Here is a 19,793-nt window from a genome sequence, read left to right as displayed (position 1 = left end):
AACACACAGGTGGAGTGGTCTGATGTCAGAATTTGGCTTAAGGGGAAACTGCGGGAACTCCCTCACATTGTCCTCTGTGATTACCACTGCGTTTCCCACATACACACACACACACACACACACATGCTGTGGCAAAGAAGCTATTGTCACTCAGACACACTAAACACATTATCTGAGGGGATGGCCTTTTTTCACAGCGTGGAAAAGTGAAGAATAGAGAGAAGGAAGTGGGAAGAGAGAACGAAGGCAGACAAAACCATGTCGGACCCCCTCGGGGCAGATTTGGCATTGTGTAATATAATCTTGTGCACCCCACCCAACCTGATCCCTTTTAAACGCACTCATTCACTCGCAAGAAAACGCATTGCCCAAACCAGCATAGCGACACCAGAAGTATCCATGCAGCAAAACATTTTCTTTCTCTAATAAATGTGTATCAGTTTACAAGTTTATTGGGGTTAAATGTTGTCAAGTATTGTAGCAAAATACATGCCTTGAAAAAAAAAAAAGTTATAATTGCAATCAATGCTTTCTATTTAAAATTTGAGAAAACTGCAGCAGAAATGTCAACGTCTAGTATAAAATCAAAATTTGCACACAGTGGTTGATTTTAAGTGAGTTTTGGATCATTTTTTAAAAATAAATAGAATGTTTGATTAATTTTGATTAAATGATTAAACATTTGTTTTTCATTTTGTCTGAGAAAAGCTTTGATTTTTTTTATCTCATTTTTTCCTAGATTTTACTTTGAGTAGAAGAAACAAATAGTTACGTGAAAACACTTATGTTGGGCTTAGTAAATATGTGTCATGCATATTTATAGAAATATATTTTTGATGTGTTGTTGTATGCCCTGATAATCTTTTAGATAAAAAAAAAAAAAACGTGTGCAACACGTTCCCCCACTCACGCCACAGCCTGTTTGCTCATCTTGAAAGTAAATTATCCAGTGTGAAGAGGTTCACTGAGAGACACAAAAGAAGTGCGGCTAACAGGCTGACTCATAGCGCTGCACCTGATAGGTGTACTGCCAGGTATATTCACTAATATCCTTTATAACAACATTCCCTCACAGGGTGGGTGAGAGCTACTGACAAACATAACTAACAGGCATGCAGGGTGAGGCACATTCCCGTGTGAGAACAGAGACCAAAGATGCTACCAGCTAATGATGTGGCCTTTATTAAGATCCAGCCAAGGGCAGGAACAACTCAATCAATACAGTACATTACAGCGGCAGATCATATGCTGCCTGAAATGTGGCTGTGACAAACAAGAGCTGATATAAAGTTGTTGAGCAGCAGAGTTATGCATACTAATACCTTACTCCCAAGAATACGACTTCTGAGACCAGATTTGGGTTTGACTTGTGGTAAAAACTGTATGTAAAAATATAGCCAAGAAATCCATTATCTGTTCCTCACATTTTTTCCAGTCTATGGTTCCTCATTACAACCTGTAACACAGGATTATTGACTGCAGATTTGGCTCCTTCTGGTGGGCAGATTGAGACTGCAGCTGCACAGTTTCGCAGCATTTTCCCCACAGCTTTTACATCGGGTCAGTCCTCACTTTCAGTTTCATTCTGTTTAATAACATTTGTTAAAAACCTGTGAATGATTTAGCATGTAAAAATGGTCATCTGACATAATAAATACAGTACGGAGGTAAGCATGTACAGTGCCTGCTCTGGATTAATTACAACGTCTATTTACATTTTGAACAAATTGATTAGAAAGTGAAGTGATTTTCACTTTAACAGTGCTTTTTGTGTGGAGATCAACAGTCGCTGTCTGAAACACAGTTTGGGCATCAACACGGACACACTGACAATGAATCACAAAAAGTCATTTAGACATATTTATCATGCAGGCAGCACCAGTCACATCTGTAGCTTCTCTCTAAGTGTTTCAGTCCAGTTGACTCTCATTCTAAGCAAATATAACAATTGGCTTTATGCAAATATATATTTATAGCTGCTTAATGCGCAATGCAAATATACAAGTGTTGACTGACTCCATTGGCTTTGGGACTTCTGTTCAGCTTCTGATTTGTTTGCTTTGTCTCACGTGGACGTCACGTGGGTCAGAGGTCAAGGACTCAGAGCTCCGTCATCAGGAGGGCTCGTAGGATCTTTTCTCTGTCCACCCTAACTTCTTCTCCGCTATAGACACAAACAGACACACAGCGCACGGCTTACGTTACATCAAGTTTAAATTGTGCCTGTTTTCATTCAGTGTAATGTAATTCAAGTCAACATGGATGCGTAAAACCCTCTTACAACAATCACCTTGATACAAACAGCACAACTCTCTGTTACACAGACAGAGAGTTTGTAAACAGGAAGATGAATAAGTTAAAAAGCCTTTCTTGAATGTGTTTTTAGGCAAGTTATAAATCATTTTAACACATTTTAATGCTTGACTTTGTTCTCTACAGAGCAAGAAATACAATTAAAATGTGTGTTCTTTTGTCTCAATATTCAATTTCCTTGCCCATTTAATGAATGAGCTAGCTAAAGTAAATAATTAAATTGAAACACTTCAAATAAAGCTTCTAATTACACATTTTAATTTAAACATGTATGTGATTCAAAGGTAGCGTAACCATAGCAAAACATGTGGACAGTCATTGCAGTCAGAGGCTACAGACACTTTGCTAAGCTAGTTATAGACAACGACCTAGCTGTTTCTCTTTTGTCCTTATTTTCTGTCTCCATTATAATTATATTCTGCTGCTGTCTGTTTTTTTATGTAGTCCTGGAAATCCAGCACAAGGACGGTGAACCGCAAAATAGATTTGTCAGTAAAAGGCATATGTCACCAGCTAGCTTAAGTGCAATTAGCTTAAGTGCACAGTTTGTGCTAACAAATGTTCAAGCAGCTGATTGTTTGTATTTTATAAATACTCATACTGTTTTAATGTATGATTAACAGTTGTCAGACAAATGTAGTGAAGGCAAAAGTGTAATATTTCCCTTTGAAGCAGCTCAAAGTAGAACAAAACCTCGAAAATTTGACCTTAATACATTCCTTGAACAAACAGACTTTCCATGAGTGTATAAACATGTTGGAAGGAGCAGAGAGGAGGCGTGTTACCTGCCGTTATTAGCTGCAAGGTAAGGGACCACGTGAGGAATGGAGCTACGGTAGTAAGAGGGGGAGAGGTGAGGGGAAGGCGAAGGAGAGGGACAGCACGGACTACCGACCTCTAGAGCTGGCATATTATCCACCTGAAATACACATCAGCGTATATACACACACACACACAGACAGACAGACATAAACATTCCTCTGTTTACTCACAGATAAAAAGAAAGGCTGAATTAATCCCCAATAAGTGTCTTGCACTACCTGTAAGAGCCTTTAAGGTGTGTCTGCATGCGTGAGTGTTACCTGTGGGTATATAGACGGCTGTATCTGTTTGTCCAGCGAGCTGCTAGAGCCTGACTTTCCTGTACTTTGAGAGGAGATGGCTGCAAGTGCTTCCGGGAGATTTTCTTCATCTTCATGGTTACTGATGAGCAACAAATTGAGAGACTGAATGATTTACATGACATGCAGATTGTTCTGAATAAAGCATCACTGTCAAAGAGCAGAAATATTGAGGCTTATGCTTCAAGTGCTCTGCAAAGTGTTCATTTCAGGAAGACAATTTTCCACTCATAGAAGCCCAGACGCTTGTTGGGAGCGTGGCTCTTCAACAGTAATCAGAGGTGATGGGTACTCACAAGCTGAACTGCCGGACCAGTCGTTTTCTACGGTTGGTGCTCAGGTTAGCTTGGGATTGCAGACTCTCTGTTGGGTTGTGGTCCTGTCTGTGGGGCGTCTTGTCTGCTGTCAGACTGGATGCAGCTGAATCTTGGGATGAGCTCTGATACCTGAAGACCAGAGCCATCACACAGGAGAGTAAGTGATAGTATGCAGAGAGAGGTGTAAACATGAAGAAAGGATGAGGTACTGGCCTGTCACTGAGGGTCTCATTTGAGGCCTTCCCTCTTGGTGTTGTCGGGGCTTCCTTCTTCATTGCAGAGGAGAAAAGGATGCAGATAATTCTGTAAGTTAAAAGGTTCACAAGATGGGAGGTTAAATATTTGGAGAAGAGTTGGATTTGGTACTCACCCTGAAAGCCGCCTCCATCTGGGCCTTGAGGATGTTACATTTGAGGTGGTCAGGGAGCATCGCCGGAGAAGCAGGAGGGTGCAGAGACTTTTCAGACAACTGCTTCTCCTCTCCCTGTCAACAGGAGAAGAAGGAGAAGGATGAGGATGCAGTGGGTGAGCGAAATATCACTGAGTGAGCAGGACAAGAAAACAGCGCGCGGGAAACGTGTCCGACCTTGTTGTCGATGTTGATGTGCAGCGAGGGCCAGGGAGGCGAGTCGCCGTCTGACTCCAGAGCCTTGAGCAGAGACTGAGAAATGTCCAGCTCATCTGCAGGGCAGGGGGGAGCTCGACGTTCTGATGTACAGTGGAAATAAATCTATATTAGGCTATATTTGGTATTGAACAGACATGCTGTTTCACAGGGTGTTACATAGACATTTGAGATCCAGACTTTTACAACGTAAAAAAATACCAGCAACAAACTGTAAAGAAATAGAGAGCAAGTATGAGAAAATATCTTTAAAAGGTGTAGCTCACCAAAATAAAATAGAAAAGTAGTAATTATCCACATTTGCAATAGTGACCTCATCTGCTCCACTACAATGGTGGACAACTGAAATTTGTCTGTGGTCTTCAAAGCAAAAGATAAAATTATAATAAGAAGAAATTAATCTCATTTGAAGCAGCAACATTTGTTTCAACTGTGACTCTGGATAATGCTCTGATTGGTCAGCTCTGATGGCCTGAGCAGGAACCGCCCATATAGGTTTCAGGGGGAAGAGGGTATACGCCCTCAAGTGCAGGGTGAGTCATTTTTAAATCTTTAAATATTCCAGGAAATGAGCAACACTAAAATATTATATAAATACCCACAAAACTTGTCAATGCTGGGCCTGACAATAGCATCCAAGTGATGCATAGTGGAAAACCATTTCATATATAAACACATTTATAGGGAGTTTAACTGGGTAAACTGTTCAAATGGGAAGGTTGGATCTAAGGAGTGTTTGCTACTTTTCCTCGAAACCATTTCTTGTCTTTTGTCGGGAACTAAGACCAAACACAGAGGTCATATTTTCATTTTGGACTATCAAGTTCAGAAACAACACAGTGTGTAGGAATATTTAAATGTCATTTTCCACAATTTCAGTTTCATTCTATAGTCACTACTGTTGGATCGTAGTAGACTGAAAATCTCGACACATTTTTGTCCTTTTAGATTTGGGTGAACCGAACCTTTTACCAAAACCTTGTGATGCTGACAAATATGCAGCTCTGAGCAAAAAAAAAAAAAAAGGCATCAGAGTTGTGTCTAGACATCACATCACAGATTTGTGCAGATTTTCTTCAGGCTGACAGTACTTACTGTTCTTGGTGTGTGTGTGGCAGAGCGTGTCCTGGCTGTGTGTGTGGCGGCGGTGACGGTGGTGGGTCTTGCCAGAATATGAGTTTTCATTCTCTTCGATGCTGAACTGACTGTCTGAAGTGGGACCACTGAGTGGGAAACTAATAATGACACATGCAATCAAAACAGCACCCCCCACCCAACGACTTAAATATCACAGACTGTAATAATCCACATGAATTATCATTATAATCATTAAGTTTATGACTCAGTTTTATAAGCACATTCATCAACAAAAACCCTCCAGTAGGTGCTGAATAGGAAAGAAAAACAGTAAAGCACAGATCTCTGACATTTTGCACTCATAGACACTTTATTTATTTTAAGGCAACATCCCTAAAGGCATGATGTGATTCGAGTAAACATCAAAAATGAAAGGCGACACACTACAACAGCAAAACATTGGCCACATTCTCTGTAAACATTTGGTTGATTTAGCAAATCCATAACCTGAAGTAACATTAATGTAATGTTCATTCAAACCCCTTATTTTAAAAGCACAACACCCCATATGCAGGATTCTACTTCACGTTTCTATTCCACACTCGGCTACACGCTACACACAAAGCAGCTTAATCCCCGAAAAACCAGCGCACGCTACGCGCAGGACTGGACCCCTTCCACCTGTTGAGAATTACCTCAGTCAGCACTCACGTCACTTTAATTAAATATAGCTGTCACAAGATTTATAAGGCACGAAGAAAGTTTTAATCTTCGGGGCAGATTTGAGATCTGCAGTAAACACACCGAGGGATTAAAACACCAGCCGTGATTACATTAAAATATCCACAAGCAAAGCAAAGGCACAAACCTATTAAACCTGATCCTGTCTTTTATTTGTGAAAGTATGATGTTGCATATCTGTTTAGAAATTGATAGAAATGTTGTCAAAAATATGATAAATTAATTTAATATATTATTTCGACTTGGGGGAGGGGATTCTCATTCTCCGCCTTTTTGAATAGTTCCTGTAAGAAGTACGGTATGATGAGGTATAATTTCTCATGCAATCATTTTGCTACATTTGGCTCGTATTGGCTTAAAAGCTGTGTGAATTAAATACAATCAGTTACTGTCTGCAACATAAATGCACAGAAAACTATCCTTTTACAATAACGATTCTCAGTTTCTAAGTAGATTTATATATGCTTATTCAGGAAAGACAATGAAGACAACGATATATTCACACAGAAGCTATAAAATGCAGAAAATAGGGGTGCTAAGTGTCTTTAAGTGACCTGAACTGCCTAAATGAGCTGTACCGACAGTGCTGATAACCCAGCAAAATCATCAGGTCAAACTATACAATATTTAACTACCCGTTCTTTTTAGAGCGTTACCTTGCACCTGTCCCTTTCACTTCACACAGATTCTTTGCCCCAGTTCTCCCTCCACATGCCCCTCTTCAACATTATAAGCCTCTGGTCGCTTTGATAAGACACTTTGTGGGATATATTAAGAAGGTGGACAGTGAAACACATGAGGGGATGTGACAGATGGATGGAGACAGAACTGATGAGGATGACAGAGACAAGGTCATCAAGGCCAGAGCTTCTCTCTTTGGGGCAGCAGCCTGTGTCAGTCTCGCTGTCTGAGTTTTGAGACAGATTTCCAGGTTAAACTGAGGTCAAAGTGCTGTCATGACCTTATCCTTGTGAACCAAACTGACGGATCTCGGGAGGATGCTGCTGGTTCGCTCCGGGACAGGAGGGTGACTGGACACGGGACTCGCAGCCTCAAAGGAAGGCCTGAACATGACAGGCAGATGGAGGATTACACAAACACACACGCACACACACACAGGCACACAACCAGGAACATGACATGTGTAAGCGACATGATGTTTGATGAAAAACAGACAATGTTGACTACTGAAAGACACGAGACGAGACTGTTTCTAAATCTCTAAGACATCATCTTCCTGCAACAATTTCACAAGCATCTGCTCCCTTTGTGTTCTTACCTGTGTGGTGGTGTGTGTCCGGAGTGCTGCAGGTAAACCGGGGGTGTAAGTGCAGGGTGGGGCGGATGCCACGGCTCGTGACCAATAGGAATGTTGTGTTGGTACTGGAGGGAAGGAGAGGATTGAAGAGATGCTGAAATTAAACCCTGCCACAAGGACGAAGCCAGATCAGTTGCCGCAGTGTATCTGCGTGTGTGTTTATGTGAGTACGAAAGTGGGTTATCTGAGGTCGCTCACCGGATGCAGGCTGGGATCAGGGCTGGCGTGAGAGCTGGAAAAGGGTGGAAATAATCACATTTAGAGCACGCACAAATATGCTGTTGTGATGTATGTACTGTAAAAGAGAGTGTCCTAAAAAGAGAGACAATTGTGGAAAACACTTTTACAAACGGCTATTTTTGCGTTTGAGTTAGGATTATCCAGACCATTATGTGGATTAGAGCCAAGGTTAGGGGATAAGGAACAAATGTAATAACTGGAATGTCCTCACGAGGGAGGTTAAGTGCATGTGCACTGAGTACAGTGCCTATTAAAAGTATTCAACTTCTTGGGTTTCCCCATTTTATTGATTTTATAAATGGAATAATGAGTCAATAAAATTTGTCTTTTTGACAAAAAAATTACAAAAAAAAAACCCATCAAAATTCTTTACCCGCGGTTTTCTATAAAGTAATATCAATGAATTCTAAATATGGATAAGTAGTCACCGTCTCTAAAGAGGCCTAACTCAACAGAGGTCCAGCCAATCAAGTCAAGTCCTGACTTCCTGTGTTACTGTTGCTAGGTTAGACAAACAACAGCAATGCAGGGGTTCAATCCCATCCAGAAATGTGGCTTGGTTAGCATTGAAACTCATAATTACGGCACCTAAAAAGGTGAAAAACGTGCCGTCAATAAGTGTGAGTAGAGTGGAGGTAATAATCAAATATAAAAACTGAAAGCTAGACAAAAGACAAGTTGTGTTTACGATGTCTGCCAACGTTACCAGAGTTACTAATGTTAGCAGCCTCTCTAAACTCTACTATTACAGGTATTCAGTGATTTTCTCTGGGAATGGACCCTTTATTTATCTAACCCAGGAGCTAGGGACTAGATCAAGGGTTGGAGCTGTCTGGTTAGATGTCAACAGCCCAATCAAAAGATTGTAGTCTCACAGTTAGTGAAATGGAGATCGCCCGAGTGCAGTAAATGTGTCTCACGTGGCTGTAGTATAAAGACACTGGACCCGTCACTGGTTAATCAGTATTTCTGGCAACAATTACACCACGAAGACAAAATAAAACTCCAATTGACTCAAGGATGAAATGGATTAAAATCAAATCAAAAGTCACTTAACATACCCTGGTATCCAGTTAAATACTTAAAAATGGAAGGAAGGCAAAGATACCTCCGACTGCTCTGAAAGTGTTAAAAGCTTAACAGCTGAGATGGGAGAGTCTCTGCATACAACAAATCTTCATCAATAAAAGCTTTATGAGAGCATGGCAAAGCTCCACTGTTATATCTCCACAAGAATCCACTCAAAGGCATCTGTGAGACTCCAAGGTCAACAGGAAGAAGACATTTTATATGCACTGTGCAGTATGAGTGTCTGGTTTACCTGATGTGTGGAGGCTTGGCTGGAGAAATGGCAACTGCCAAAGAGAAACAACAACGACAGTTAGCAAACTGAAATACAAAAATGTAAAATACCTTCTTCTGCTCAGCTATTACCATCAACCCTTGTTCCTTTCTATTCCAAGGCCGTATGACAAATCCAAATCCGATAAATAGAAGGTATCCAGACACCAACCAATTTTAGGCTAAGTACAACCTGCATTTAATCATTTATATGGGGTAGATTAAAGTGAGGCAGAGGCTTGTGGGCTTGTGACGCCACCGAAGCTCGCCGAAGGAGGGAATTACGGGGGAGAGAGGAAGTACAGCAGGTGCTTTTGACAAAGCAGAAAGGTGACGCTTAAGTCTAACAACCTGGAATTTTGAGCACTTTCTTTAAAAAAAGACCCAGGGTAGTTTTTAGGTCGTTGAAGTTGTCAAATTACCACTTTATACTGGACATATTTAGACCTTTAGAAGGGCTTTAGATGGATTTTTTACGGTTACACTTTTCCTTTCCTCTGAAAAAACCCCCAAAACAACAAGGCAGCTCTATACAGTAAATTAAAGTTATCTAAAATACCCTGGACTAAAATAGCATGTGACCTTTATGACAACAGGTGCTGGAAGTCATGCATGTTTTGTATGTGCTGATAAGACTCACCTTTGCCCAGTGACTGTGTCCGGGAGGGGTATCGCTTGCTGGGCCTTCTCTCAAACGTGCTGGCTCTCCGCAGTCTGCCTCCATGAGTGGCCTGGTACTCCGTCTTCCCGCTGAGACGAACACACAGCAGAACAAAAGAGCGGAAGTGATTATTGTTAAAAATACAGGCGGAATGATTGTAGTTTAAAGTGCCACTAAGCTTTATCAAACACTGAAATCATTCCGGTTTTCTCCATAACTCAAACACTAAAGGGATTAAGGGTGACACCGGCATGCCCTCTTGTTACACACTGCTGAGGTGTTCCTTTCCCGTTTTTATTTGAACCATCTGTAACATCAGAGCACTTTTACACGGCTTTGATTCAGCTCCTCCAGCAAATGACAGGAAGTGCCCTTCGAGTGTGAGAATTTGCTTTGACCATCTCTGATAATAGTCACAAGAAAACAAACAATATGAAGGGGATATCAGTCGCCATAGGAACAGATCCATGTAACCATAGATACACTGTAACCATAGATACAAAAGCTCTGTTTTATGTGACACGTTATTCCCCATATGCTGGTAACCAGCGCCGGCCACTACTACCTAAGTGAGTCAACTTTTTTTTCAGCTGCGATCAGCGAGACGCCCCACTGACACTAAAGAGCAGGTGTGACTCCCTCTCTGAGCTCTACCTGAATCTGAAGCGGGAACCGAGTCGTGTGAAGTCGCTGTGGCTGGCCTTGCCCGTGGCCGGCTGGCGCAACCGAAAGAAGGCGTGGCTCTCCACGGCGCACTTCCACAGGTGTTTGCAGGTCCTGGAGCTGTCCAGCTGGAACATGAACGTGTGCTCCTGCTCCCGGCCCTTCACAGTCAGAGAATAACCAGACACCGTTAATGGCAGGTCGATGCGACCACACATGCAGGTACGTGTGGAGGACACTAACCTCATCATCGTCTTCCACCACCATCAGCGTTAGTCGACTCTTTTTGAAGTCCAGTCGAGTGATTTTGGGCCTGGAGCACGAACCAAGATGAAAGAAAGTAATTATAAATAATGAAGTTAACTCAACAGGCCTATTCTCATACACTCAAAAGGTCGGCAGATTTATACTTTTCATAATCAATTATTCTGAACATTATGGATTTTAATTAACAGATAATGTTCACTACATGAAATGTAATCTGAAAACAAAGCTATCCACAGTCTGGCCACCTTCAGATGTCTTAATTTGTTCAATTAATGGTCCAAAACTAAAAAATGTCTAAAATTTACCATCAAATAAAACAAAGAAAACAAGGATAATTTTAATGTTTGCGAGATTGAAACACCATAAAGTCTGACATGAAATCTGACTGAAATGATTTATCAAGAACCAAAATTGTCATGTTTATTTTCCTGTAAACAGTGGCTCTAGTGTAAAATAAAATAATAACAAATATATGTTCTAATACAATGCTAATGGCATTCTATTTAGTGATGATAACATAATAAAAGACAGTTGTTAAAGTAGAAACTGACAAATGAGAACAATCGATCAGAGGTGCGTTTGATTTGCTCACCAAAAGAAAAGCCCAATTTTGTTGGACCCCTCGAAAACCAAGATGCCGGTCGGAGTGAGACCCAGTGCATATTCTCCTCCGTCTCTGCCCTGAACACACAGCATGCACACGTTTAGTTCTCTGCAAGGGAGTGACTCTCATGCACGGACACTTGTGATAATAACTCACACACCTTGACAAAGTGCATATCCACGCCGTAAAGTTCCAGCCATTTGCATTTGTTGAGAAAAGAAATCTCTGCTTGTGACGGGCTCTTTCCCCTGAAGGCAGAAAACAACACACCATGTTGAGTTTTCACAACAAAAATATCACTTCCTCAGTCACCTCATCTCTGGTGGAAACAGAAAACTATCGAAACTGCTACTGGCTGCTTGACCTCTGATGGTAATTGGTGTTAGCTCTGAGGGAAAGTCATTCTTGGTGTTGTGTGCAAGAACAACAGCAAACTCAGGCTTTGCTTGCGTGGCTCAGTCGGCCCGCTGAAGCGCAGCATATGTGTACGTGAACTAATCCGAGATGGGAGCAATCAGCGGCTGGGTTAAACACTGCCTGGAATCAATCAAGACCCTCCAGGGATTAATCCCATAATCCTTCACGCAGACCAGTGATAGCCAGGCCGAGGCGGAGGAGGAGAGCACGGGGTGGACGGTGAAATTAGACGCCCTTGTCAGTGAAAATGCTGGTGCTGAAAGGCTGCAGCGGAATGACTTCCTTTCCTGCTCGGCCCTGGGCTTTTTGCCCCACTTGTTTCATCCAGTGAGGATAGAATCAGGCTCAGGTCAGATTGCTGGCCACTGGACGCCCTCCAATCAGCTGTTTTGACACAGCAGAAGCATTGTGGTAACTAGTGCACACGAGTTTTGAGTATTAGTGCACAAGAAAGTTTCATCCATGAGAACCATGAGGTTGTCGGTTCAATCTCCCCTATATCTACGGGAAACCGCGCCTTGGGTGCCTTGCATTCACCAAGTGTTGAATCGGTTAAATGGAGAGAAATTATTCCTTGTATGAGTACGTATATAAATGTCAACTAAAAGCTGATTGTATTTGATTTTAGGATAACTGAGATTTTACAGACTTTAATTCTCACCTGAGATCCAGCCACCTGCTGAAGATGTCCGCCTCCATGGCCTCGCTCTGTTTAGGAGTGAAGCGAAACTCCGACACCAGCACAGGAGAGTGCTCCAAGGGATCGCAGTCTCCCAGCTCACCTGGGTACGGTTACAACCACAATTCAAGTACAGACAAGAAAATCAGAGATGCAACACTCAGTATGTACTGATGGCCCACTTCTTTAAAACAAGTCTGAAATGTTTAAAAGCTGAAATTACACACTCAGCCTCATCCTACAATTAAATTGATGAGCGATAAAATGTACCACCGCTCAATGCAACATGTTTTAAACTTTTTTTATTTTTTGCTTATTGGAAGCCAATACTCCGATTGTGGATGAAAAAGGTAGAATTTTGCAAAATGTAGTCCACATAACAGCTACAAGCAACGTTAACAAACTTTAGATACGCATTTATGTTACTGACATTACTGAGGTAAGGCTCTTCTCTACTTGTGCTACTGCTTTATGATTTCACACCAGAGTGTCACTTGTTGCCACAGAGGCTGCTGTTCAGCTACCATCATTAATTATGGACTTAAAACTTCTCTTAAAAGCAAGAGGATAAAATCCCTGAACATAATTGCATTACCATCAAAAGTAAATAATCGTTTTCATATCAGTGAAACAGATGTAGATTAATTACTTCTATGACTTCATATCTACACATAGGTGAACCCAAGTGATTTACTGAAGTCAACTTACTTTGTAAACAGTACGCTGCCAGCTCTACGGACACGTCATACGGACACTTCAATCTGAAAAAGAGACACCGGTGATGAACTGTGCTACACTCGTAAACTCAAGACCATCGTCATACCCATGGTGTGATGTGTTAGAGGCATAAATGTGGCTGAACGCCCTACACCGTGTGTGTGTGTGAGCATGTCAAGGAGGAGAGGAGTAACCCTTTTCCTAAAATAAGCAGCCCGCTGCTGTTCTTGATCTTGAGCTTTATAATAGAGCTGGACTCCGGGGAGCCGTGGCCCAGATAGAGAAAGGAGGAGGGAGACGGGTAGCACGCTGTCTGAAGTGTGTGTTTGTGCGCAGAAGTTTCCAAAGCTCCACCACATGCCGCTACAGGTGAGTGTTTACTTCAGGTTTAACGCGATCTCACAAATGAAGAGGTAACATCTGATATATTGTTTGTCTTTTCATTCACTGTAGCTGTTTACAGTGAGCTAAGGTGTTGTCCACCAACACCGGCTTCTATTATTTTGCCAACCATACTTTAGTCAGTGAGCTAAATAACAGAAACACATCAGTGTTTAATTCAATCCAGTTTAACAGCACCACAAACTACATCCTCCAAAATGATCATATAGTTGAATTAGCTTCTTAAGTTTGTTTGAACATAACCACATTGTATCATAATCTTCATGAAGCTAACATTTAGTGCAGGACAGTTACATTAGAATGCATTCATTTCCAAGAGTGTACCTAATGAACTGTGTACATATTATATGTAATGTCGTTGTGTGTTTCTGTGCCTCTGGGCGTTTCTTTTTTATTTTAATGTGCATTAAACGCAATAAAAAAACAAAAAAACAAAAAAACAACTTACTTGCCAGACAAAATGTCTTGTCGAAGCTGCAACACAAACAGATACCTGTTGGCGTGAGAAACAGCAAAAAAAAAACAACAAATGAGTGAGACGAGAACGCCCGACCAGAGCATGAATCAACTGATGTATCACGGCCTTTTCCTCATATCTGCCACATAATTTGTTTTAACAAGTCTCTGTCCATTTGGCCTTGATTTGAATCTGCCCACAGCAGCAAAGTAATTAGCCCCACGTCCCCTTTGGACCTCTACGCCAGGCTCCAGAGGAAACCGTGTGTGTGTGTGATTTTCACCTTGTAAATTCCTCGCGCAGATTATTGGGCTCTGAAGAGTAAAATTTCACTCTGAAGAAGAGTCTGTATGGAGGGCCGTCTAAAAGAAATAAAGAGAAGAGTGAATAATACTGTGTGTGCGTCTGTGTGTGACAGAAAGGCAGGTGGAGAGCAATGGAGCAGAAATGATTTTAATCAAAGCAAATCTTCTTGCGATTTATTTCATCCATTTAATCTCCTTGTCCTTCCGGTTTTCATCCATCCATCCATCCATCCATCCATCCATCCATCCATCCATCCATCCATCCATCAACTGCCAAAAGGCCAGAAATCATTATTCACCCACATTTCTTCGTCACCTACATTTCTGTCCTGTTTCTCCTCGACATCAATCAGTTTCATTCAGACCACAGAGCTACCACTCAGTGAATAAACGACCGGCGGACGAGTACAACATTCATCTCTCTGCCCCCGCCAACTGCACCATTCATCCCACTGTTAAGAGCCGGAGAGCAAACAGGGCCGCGGCTCCTAACGCACATGCTAATCACCGTGTCAACATCTGATCAGGCTCCACCTGCTTCCCACTTACCTGCTTCCACACACACACACGCACACACACGCACACGCACACATGCACACACACACACACACACACACAAGCAGTCCTAATTAGAAAAACAACTCACCTCGGATCTGCTTCTTTATGGGCTTGGTCACATCCAGCCAGTGCTATATAAGAGAGATAGGAATAAGAGTGAGAAGGAGTTATGTCAGGCTGTGGTCTGCGGCGATAAAAGTACGAGCTTGTTACTCACTGAGACTTGATCTGTGTCCATGAACTGCAATCCAAAGTAGTCTGTCTCCACCAGGTCTATGTGATACATGATCTGGTCAAAAAGATCCTGCCCTTTGGACTTGCTCTACAACAGAAGAGAAAATGAGTTTTTATTCATTTTTATTTGCACTAATCTGATCTTTTCTGTCTGAGTCTATAACACTGAGGAGTGTCACCATTCAGATAGCTACCAGGTTCTCTGGTAATTTGGGGATGAAAGCCTTGAATCGGGGGCAGAATGGCTTGTTAAGTGGTTGTGAAAGTGGCTGCCTGCATGCGTGTGCATCTGGGGCAAAAGGAGAAGGACAAGCCCCTGAGGGAAAGGTCCTTATTCAGGCCTTTGTCATAAACACACAAGCGAGGACGCGAGTAGGCGCAATTAAGCACAAATTGCGGCATTTTGCTCTGAACTTTATCAGAGCCGTTTATGAGATGCTGCGCCTCGCCGCCGCATATGAAGATCTGACCCCCCGCCTGACCCACATAAAACACAGAGGGTGGGTTGAAAGATGACAGCCTTGTACTTTGGATCCTGATAACCAGTCTAAACTTCCTGGTGAGAACGTGTGAGGAAATCGGTGGTATTAAGGGATTGGGGACGGAATATAAAATCGCTCCTGCTCACTCTGCAGCAGTTCAGAGCGGCCCTGTTGAACATTTACCCCGTGAAGTCATAAAACAGATTTTTCTTCCTGTTCTACCATGTGTTGCCTGTCATTCAGCTTCACATAGCAAACTAATAAGCTTTAATAGGCGTGTTTCAGCTCTGTTTAGTGCACCTGTTCCAATGCCTTTGAGAAAACAAGAGCACATGAACAAACTTGTTCCAGCACACCTGTGACTAAGCCGCCAGCGTGACAAGTCATGTGTCATTTTGAACTGCAATACCTCGGGAGACGCTACGGCCTTGCGTTACTGCTGTAATCCACCCGTAGGACAAGAGTAAGACTCTCTACCCTGATAGCCAGCAGTACGACGGCCGAGTGTTTCAGACGTGACGCACGCACGCAACAGCTTCAGTGACACACGCAACCTTCAGAATGAAAACATCTTGTGAGAGGCCACTTACGCACACATGCCCACACACTCTCATCATCCCACCCACCCCTTGTGCCACTCGTCTGTGACAAATGTCTCCATAGTGGTAAATCAGATCAGGGAGTCAGGGAATATAGAGAGGGAGATGTAGGGAGCACAGGAGGAAAAAAAGAAGAAGAAGAAGAGGGGGGAGGAGGAGGAGGAGGAGGAGTGTGAAAGAGTAAAGATGATGAGCAAGGGAGCAGGCTGCACAGGGAGCGTAAAAGAAGATCATGAGGGAGGGTGGCACAGAGAGGAGAGATTGCTTGAGGATGATCAGCAAACAGAGAGAAAATAAAGTGAAAGGAAGATGGTGTAAGAGAGCAAACAGGAGGGGGCAGCTTCAGGTCCGTCTTAAAAAGAGTTCCCTGCGGTCAGAAACGGGGAAGCAATGAGATGAATTGTCTCATCATAACACCTTCTGGAGCTGAACAGGAAGACACACACTCATGTACACACACTCGTACTGCATAAGTCGCTATGTTACAGGAAGGGACACTTTAGATAAATATTAACTTACCCGTGCTGAAGAGATTTTATGCAAATGTTGTTTATGCAAATTGTATTATTACTCAGACTGTAGTTGTGAAATTTTCCAAAATCAGTGCCCCAGATCTTAAGATGATGTCTTCTAGTGGCTTATTTTGTTTGACCTACAGTCTAAAAGCAGTTGTATTAATAAATGTGAGAAGCTGAGGCATGATGTTTATAATTGTTAACAGTCTGAGCCACAAGTTCAACGGAAATAAACTGGAAAGCAGTAAAACCCACTTTTAAAATCCACTCTAACCAGAGTTGGGGTCAACTAAACTTTTATTATGATCAAATAATTAGTCAAGCTTTGGATTTATTTGAATTTAAAAGGCTCAAATTGAAACTAAAATAACCCCGACTCCAGACTAGATCAATTAAATACTAGGGAAGTGACAAGGAGGCCGCCAGGAAGATCCACAAGGACCCACTCTCTGACACACACACACACTGATCTGGGCTACCGCCGTGTCCTGCTACTTGTGCTCTGTTTACAGACTCTGGGACAGAGCAAACACTGGACATGCTCCAGCGCACTCACAGGTAAATCCACATTGACATCCGAGCCGTCCAGCAGCAGGACGCGGCAGGTGATGGTGGTCCGAGCCGCCCCGCCTGCCGGGATGTGAACCGAAGCTCCCGCTGTGACCACGGCGGGCGTGTGGACGACCTGCTGCTGGTGGGCCATGAGAAGGGGGTTCCCGGTCATCCCTCCTGCCCCTCCTCCTCCACCTTTACCATCCACCTCGTCCCCTTCTCCCGCGTGGAGGCGGCTCCGTGTGCGGCGGCTGAACGTCCGGCGCAGAAAGCCCATCATCTTCCCGATCCACGAGACGAGGAGGTCCGCGTTGTGTCCGTGAAAACTGTTCCACACAGCAGAGGCTGCAGCCGGGGTCCTGCTTCTGCTGCCGTCGCCTCCTCCACCCTGTCCTCCCCGGGGCGAGGAGTCACTCAGCAGGCACGGAGGAGACTTCAGGGCTGCCGATCAGTCCTCCGGTTGGATGTCGGCAGCAGCGGGGGACTCCAGCCGCATACTAATGAAAGTAACACTGATCGACCACGGAGGCGCCAACCAGTTGATTTCCAGTCATTCGGTCCGGTTGTGAACGGCAGGACTCTGTCACGGAAATACAGGCAGCCCTCCTCCTCCCCCTGTCCTGTCCTCTCCCGTGCACCTGCCTCCTGCTTTGCTCGCTGTTGCGCACCGACTCCAAAATCCCGGAGAAATCCCGTCCGACGCTCCGCAGTGGGAACCCCTGAGTCACACGGGGCCGTGGAAGGAGGAGGAAAGACTTGTCACCCCTGGACCGGAGCTAATTACTATTCGCACCGGCGAACCGAAACTAGTCTACCTCACAGGTAAAAGTCAACCAGCGAAACTGGACAAACAGCGTGTTCTGCGCCTGCGTAAAAGCACAGCGCAGAACAAACTTCTGTTCCTCCTGACTGGCCGACCCATCAGTGCCAGAGAACCAGCGCCACCTGTCTGTCACGGCCCCGCCTGGCTGGTGGCTGGGGAATAGATTAAGGCAGATCATTACTGGTTCCCAAGGTGGGGTCCGGGGAGCCCCAGGGGTCGTTATAGGGTTTCCAAGAGGTCCGTGGCATAATGATGAGGATTTGTGTCCGCGTTATTCTTCAGGGTCCTTCCTACAACTTTAAAAAATCTTAATGCACACTTATATTCAAATATGATGTGCAGAATCTTTCATATAGCTGTTGCGGTTCAAAGTTTATTACGGGTGACTGACTATAAAAGAGTACGAATGCAAATCAGACCAAAGCGCACATGAAAAAAATATATATGTACAAAAACTGTAAAACCAGATAGATAATCTGGGATACATACATTAAAAGACACAAAATGATAAGAAAATAAATAATTCAATAAAATACAGATTGACCATAAACCATTCTGATTAAATGAAAGGCTATTTTTTTCTAAAAGATCATAAGTTTAAAGCATCAACTGACATCCTTTCATTTGAACTACCTGAATTTTTCTCACATTTTATGAATTCATATTTCACTGATCAATATTTGTATTTCTTTTTTCAAAATATTTCCAAACTCAACTCATTCAGACTGAATGAATTCTACCCGCTGCCTCGATTAAAGCTTCTAGCCAAGAAGCGCTGAATGTTTTATTTATTATTTGTTGAGGTGAAAGAAGTAAAATGGAAATCCAGTTGGGAAATAGCAGAATAATCCAAAGAAAATACCCTCATATGGAAATCAGATTTATGAGTTTTGTTAAAATGTTGCTTAAATCAGAAAAAAAACTGAATACTGAGTATTTCCCACTTTAAAAGTGAAATGTTTAAAAAGTAGATTTCTTATTAATAACCAAAGAAATAAACTATCCAGTTATGAGAAAGTGTACAAAACCACAACTCCTACACGTAAATCTGTGTCATCAGTGGGCGCCCACTTCATCCTTGTGTCGTACATTAAAGACAAAAATATACACGCCCTACTTTATGGAATATTTTTGCCCTGTTTCATACATTTCTTTCATATGCAGTGACTTTTCTTGAATTTCTTGAATGTGTTAACCTATACTGTTAAGGAGCCTCCCCAGGAATCTTCCAGTCCAGCCCATGTGTGAATTTTTATTCTACAGCCTTCTTCCTCCTCTACAAAGAAATTCATCTGCTGCTACAGTACGTCTTATTATTTGGTCGCTTTGTTGGTTCTGAATATGGCTAATGTAATTTCCGGGTGAAATGATGAGCTTGGTTTTTCCACTTTGTTAATACCTGCATTATAATGTAGCGTTATGAAAGCTGCGAGGGATACATCCTCCAATAAAATAATCAGCATAAACCTGTAGGAACACTGCAATCCTTACAGCAGTGTTACAGTTCCTTCTGCTATCATACTTTTAGCCAGTATTTTGTCATAACCAGTCTTTGGGCTGATTTGTAATGCTGAGATAGTTCCACCGACATGATGCCAGCTTTAGAAGCACTCAGCTCAAGGTTAAATAAGCACACCACTCTTTACTTCAGTGAGCAGCTTGAAGGAAACGTGGAAAAGGTTTGTTTTACCTACAAGACACCACCAAACATTTAAAGAACCTCAACATATAATGACGTATGTTCGTTTAATGATCTAATTTATAA

General features: G+C 42.7%; 1 protein-coding gene across 1 annotated transcript; it reads right to left on the bottom strand.

The window, feature by feature from the left end:
• Nucleotides 1–917: 917 nt before the first annotated feature.
• Nucleotides 918–18,076, bottom strand: epb41l4b (erythrocyte membrane protein band 4.1 like 4B). The gene is made up of 23 exons (XM_084557865.1): nucleotides 17,210–18,076; nucleotides 15,041–15,145; nucleotides 14,912–14,954; nucleotides 14,244–14,322; nucleotides 13,952–13,996; nucleotides 13,093–13,145; nucleotides 12,367–12,487; nucleotides 11,449–11,536; nucleotides 11,277–11,365; nucleotides 10,661–10,730; nucleotides 10,409–10,578; nucleotides 9,734–9,843; nucleotides 9,074–9,107; nucleotides 7,711–7,744; nucleotides 7,474–7,577; nucleotides 5,472–5,611; nucleotides 4,338–4,459; nucleotides 4,122–4,235; nucleotides 3,965–4,020; nucleotides 3,731–3,880; nucleotides 3,396–3,516; nucleotides 3,099–3,232; nucleotides 918–2,164 (listed from the first exon to the last, which is right to left on the bottom strand). The coding sequence occupies exons 1-23, from the start codon at nucleotides 17,483–17,485 to the stop codon at nucleotides 2,101–2,103; spliced, it is 2,322 nt and encodes a 773-aa protein (XP_084413991.1). The 5' UTR covers nucleotides 17,486–18,076; the 3' UTR covers nucleotides 918–2,100.
• Nucleotides 18,077–19,793: the final 1,717 nt, after the last annotated feature.

The sequence above is a fragment of the Chelon labrosus genome, assembly GCF_963514085.1.
Source record: "Chelon labrosus genome assembly, chromosome: 12".
Lineage (NCBI taxonomy): Eukaryota > Metazoa > Chordata > Actinopteri > Mugiliformes > Mugilidae > Chelon > Chelon labrosus.
Note: the sequence above shows the minus strand (reverse complement) of the source record. Positions and strands in the feature narration are given on the sequence as shown.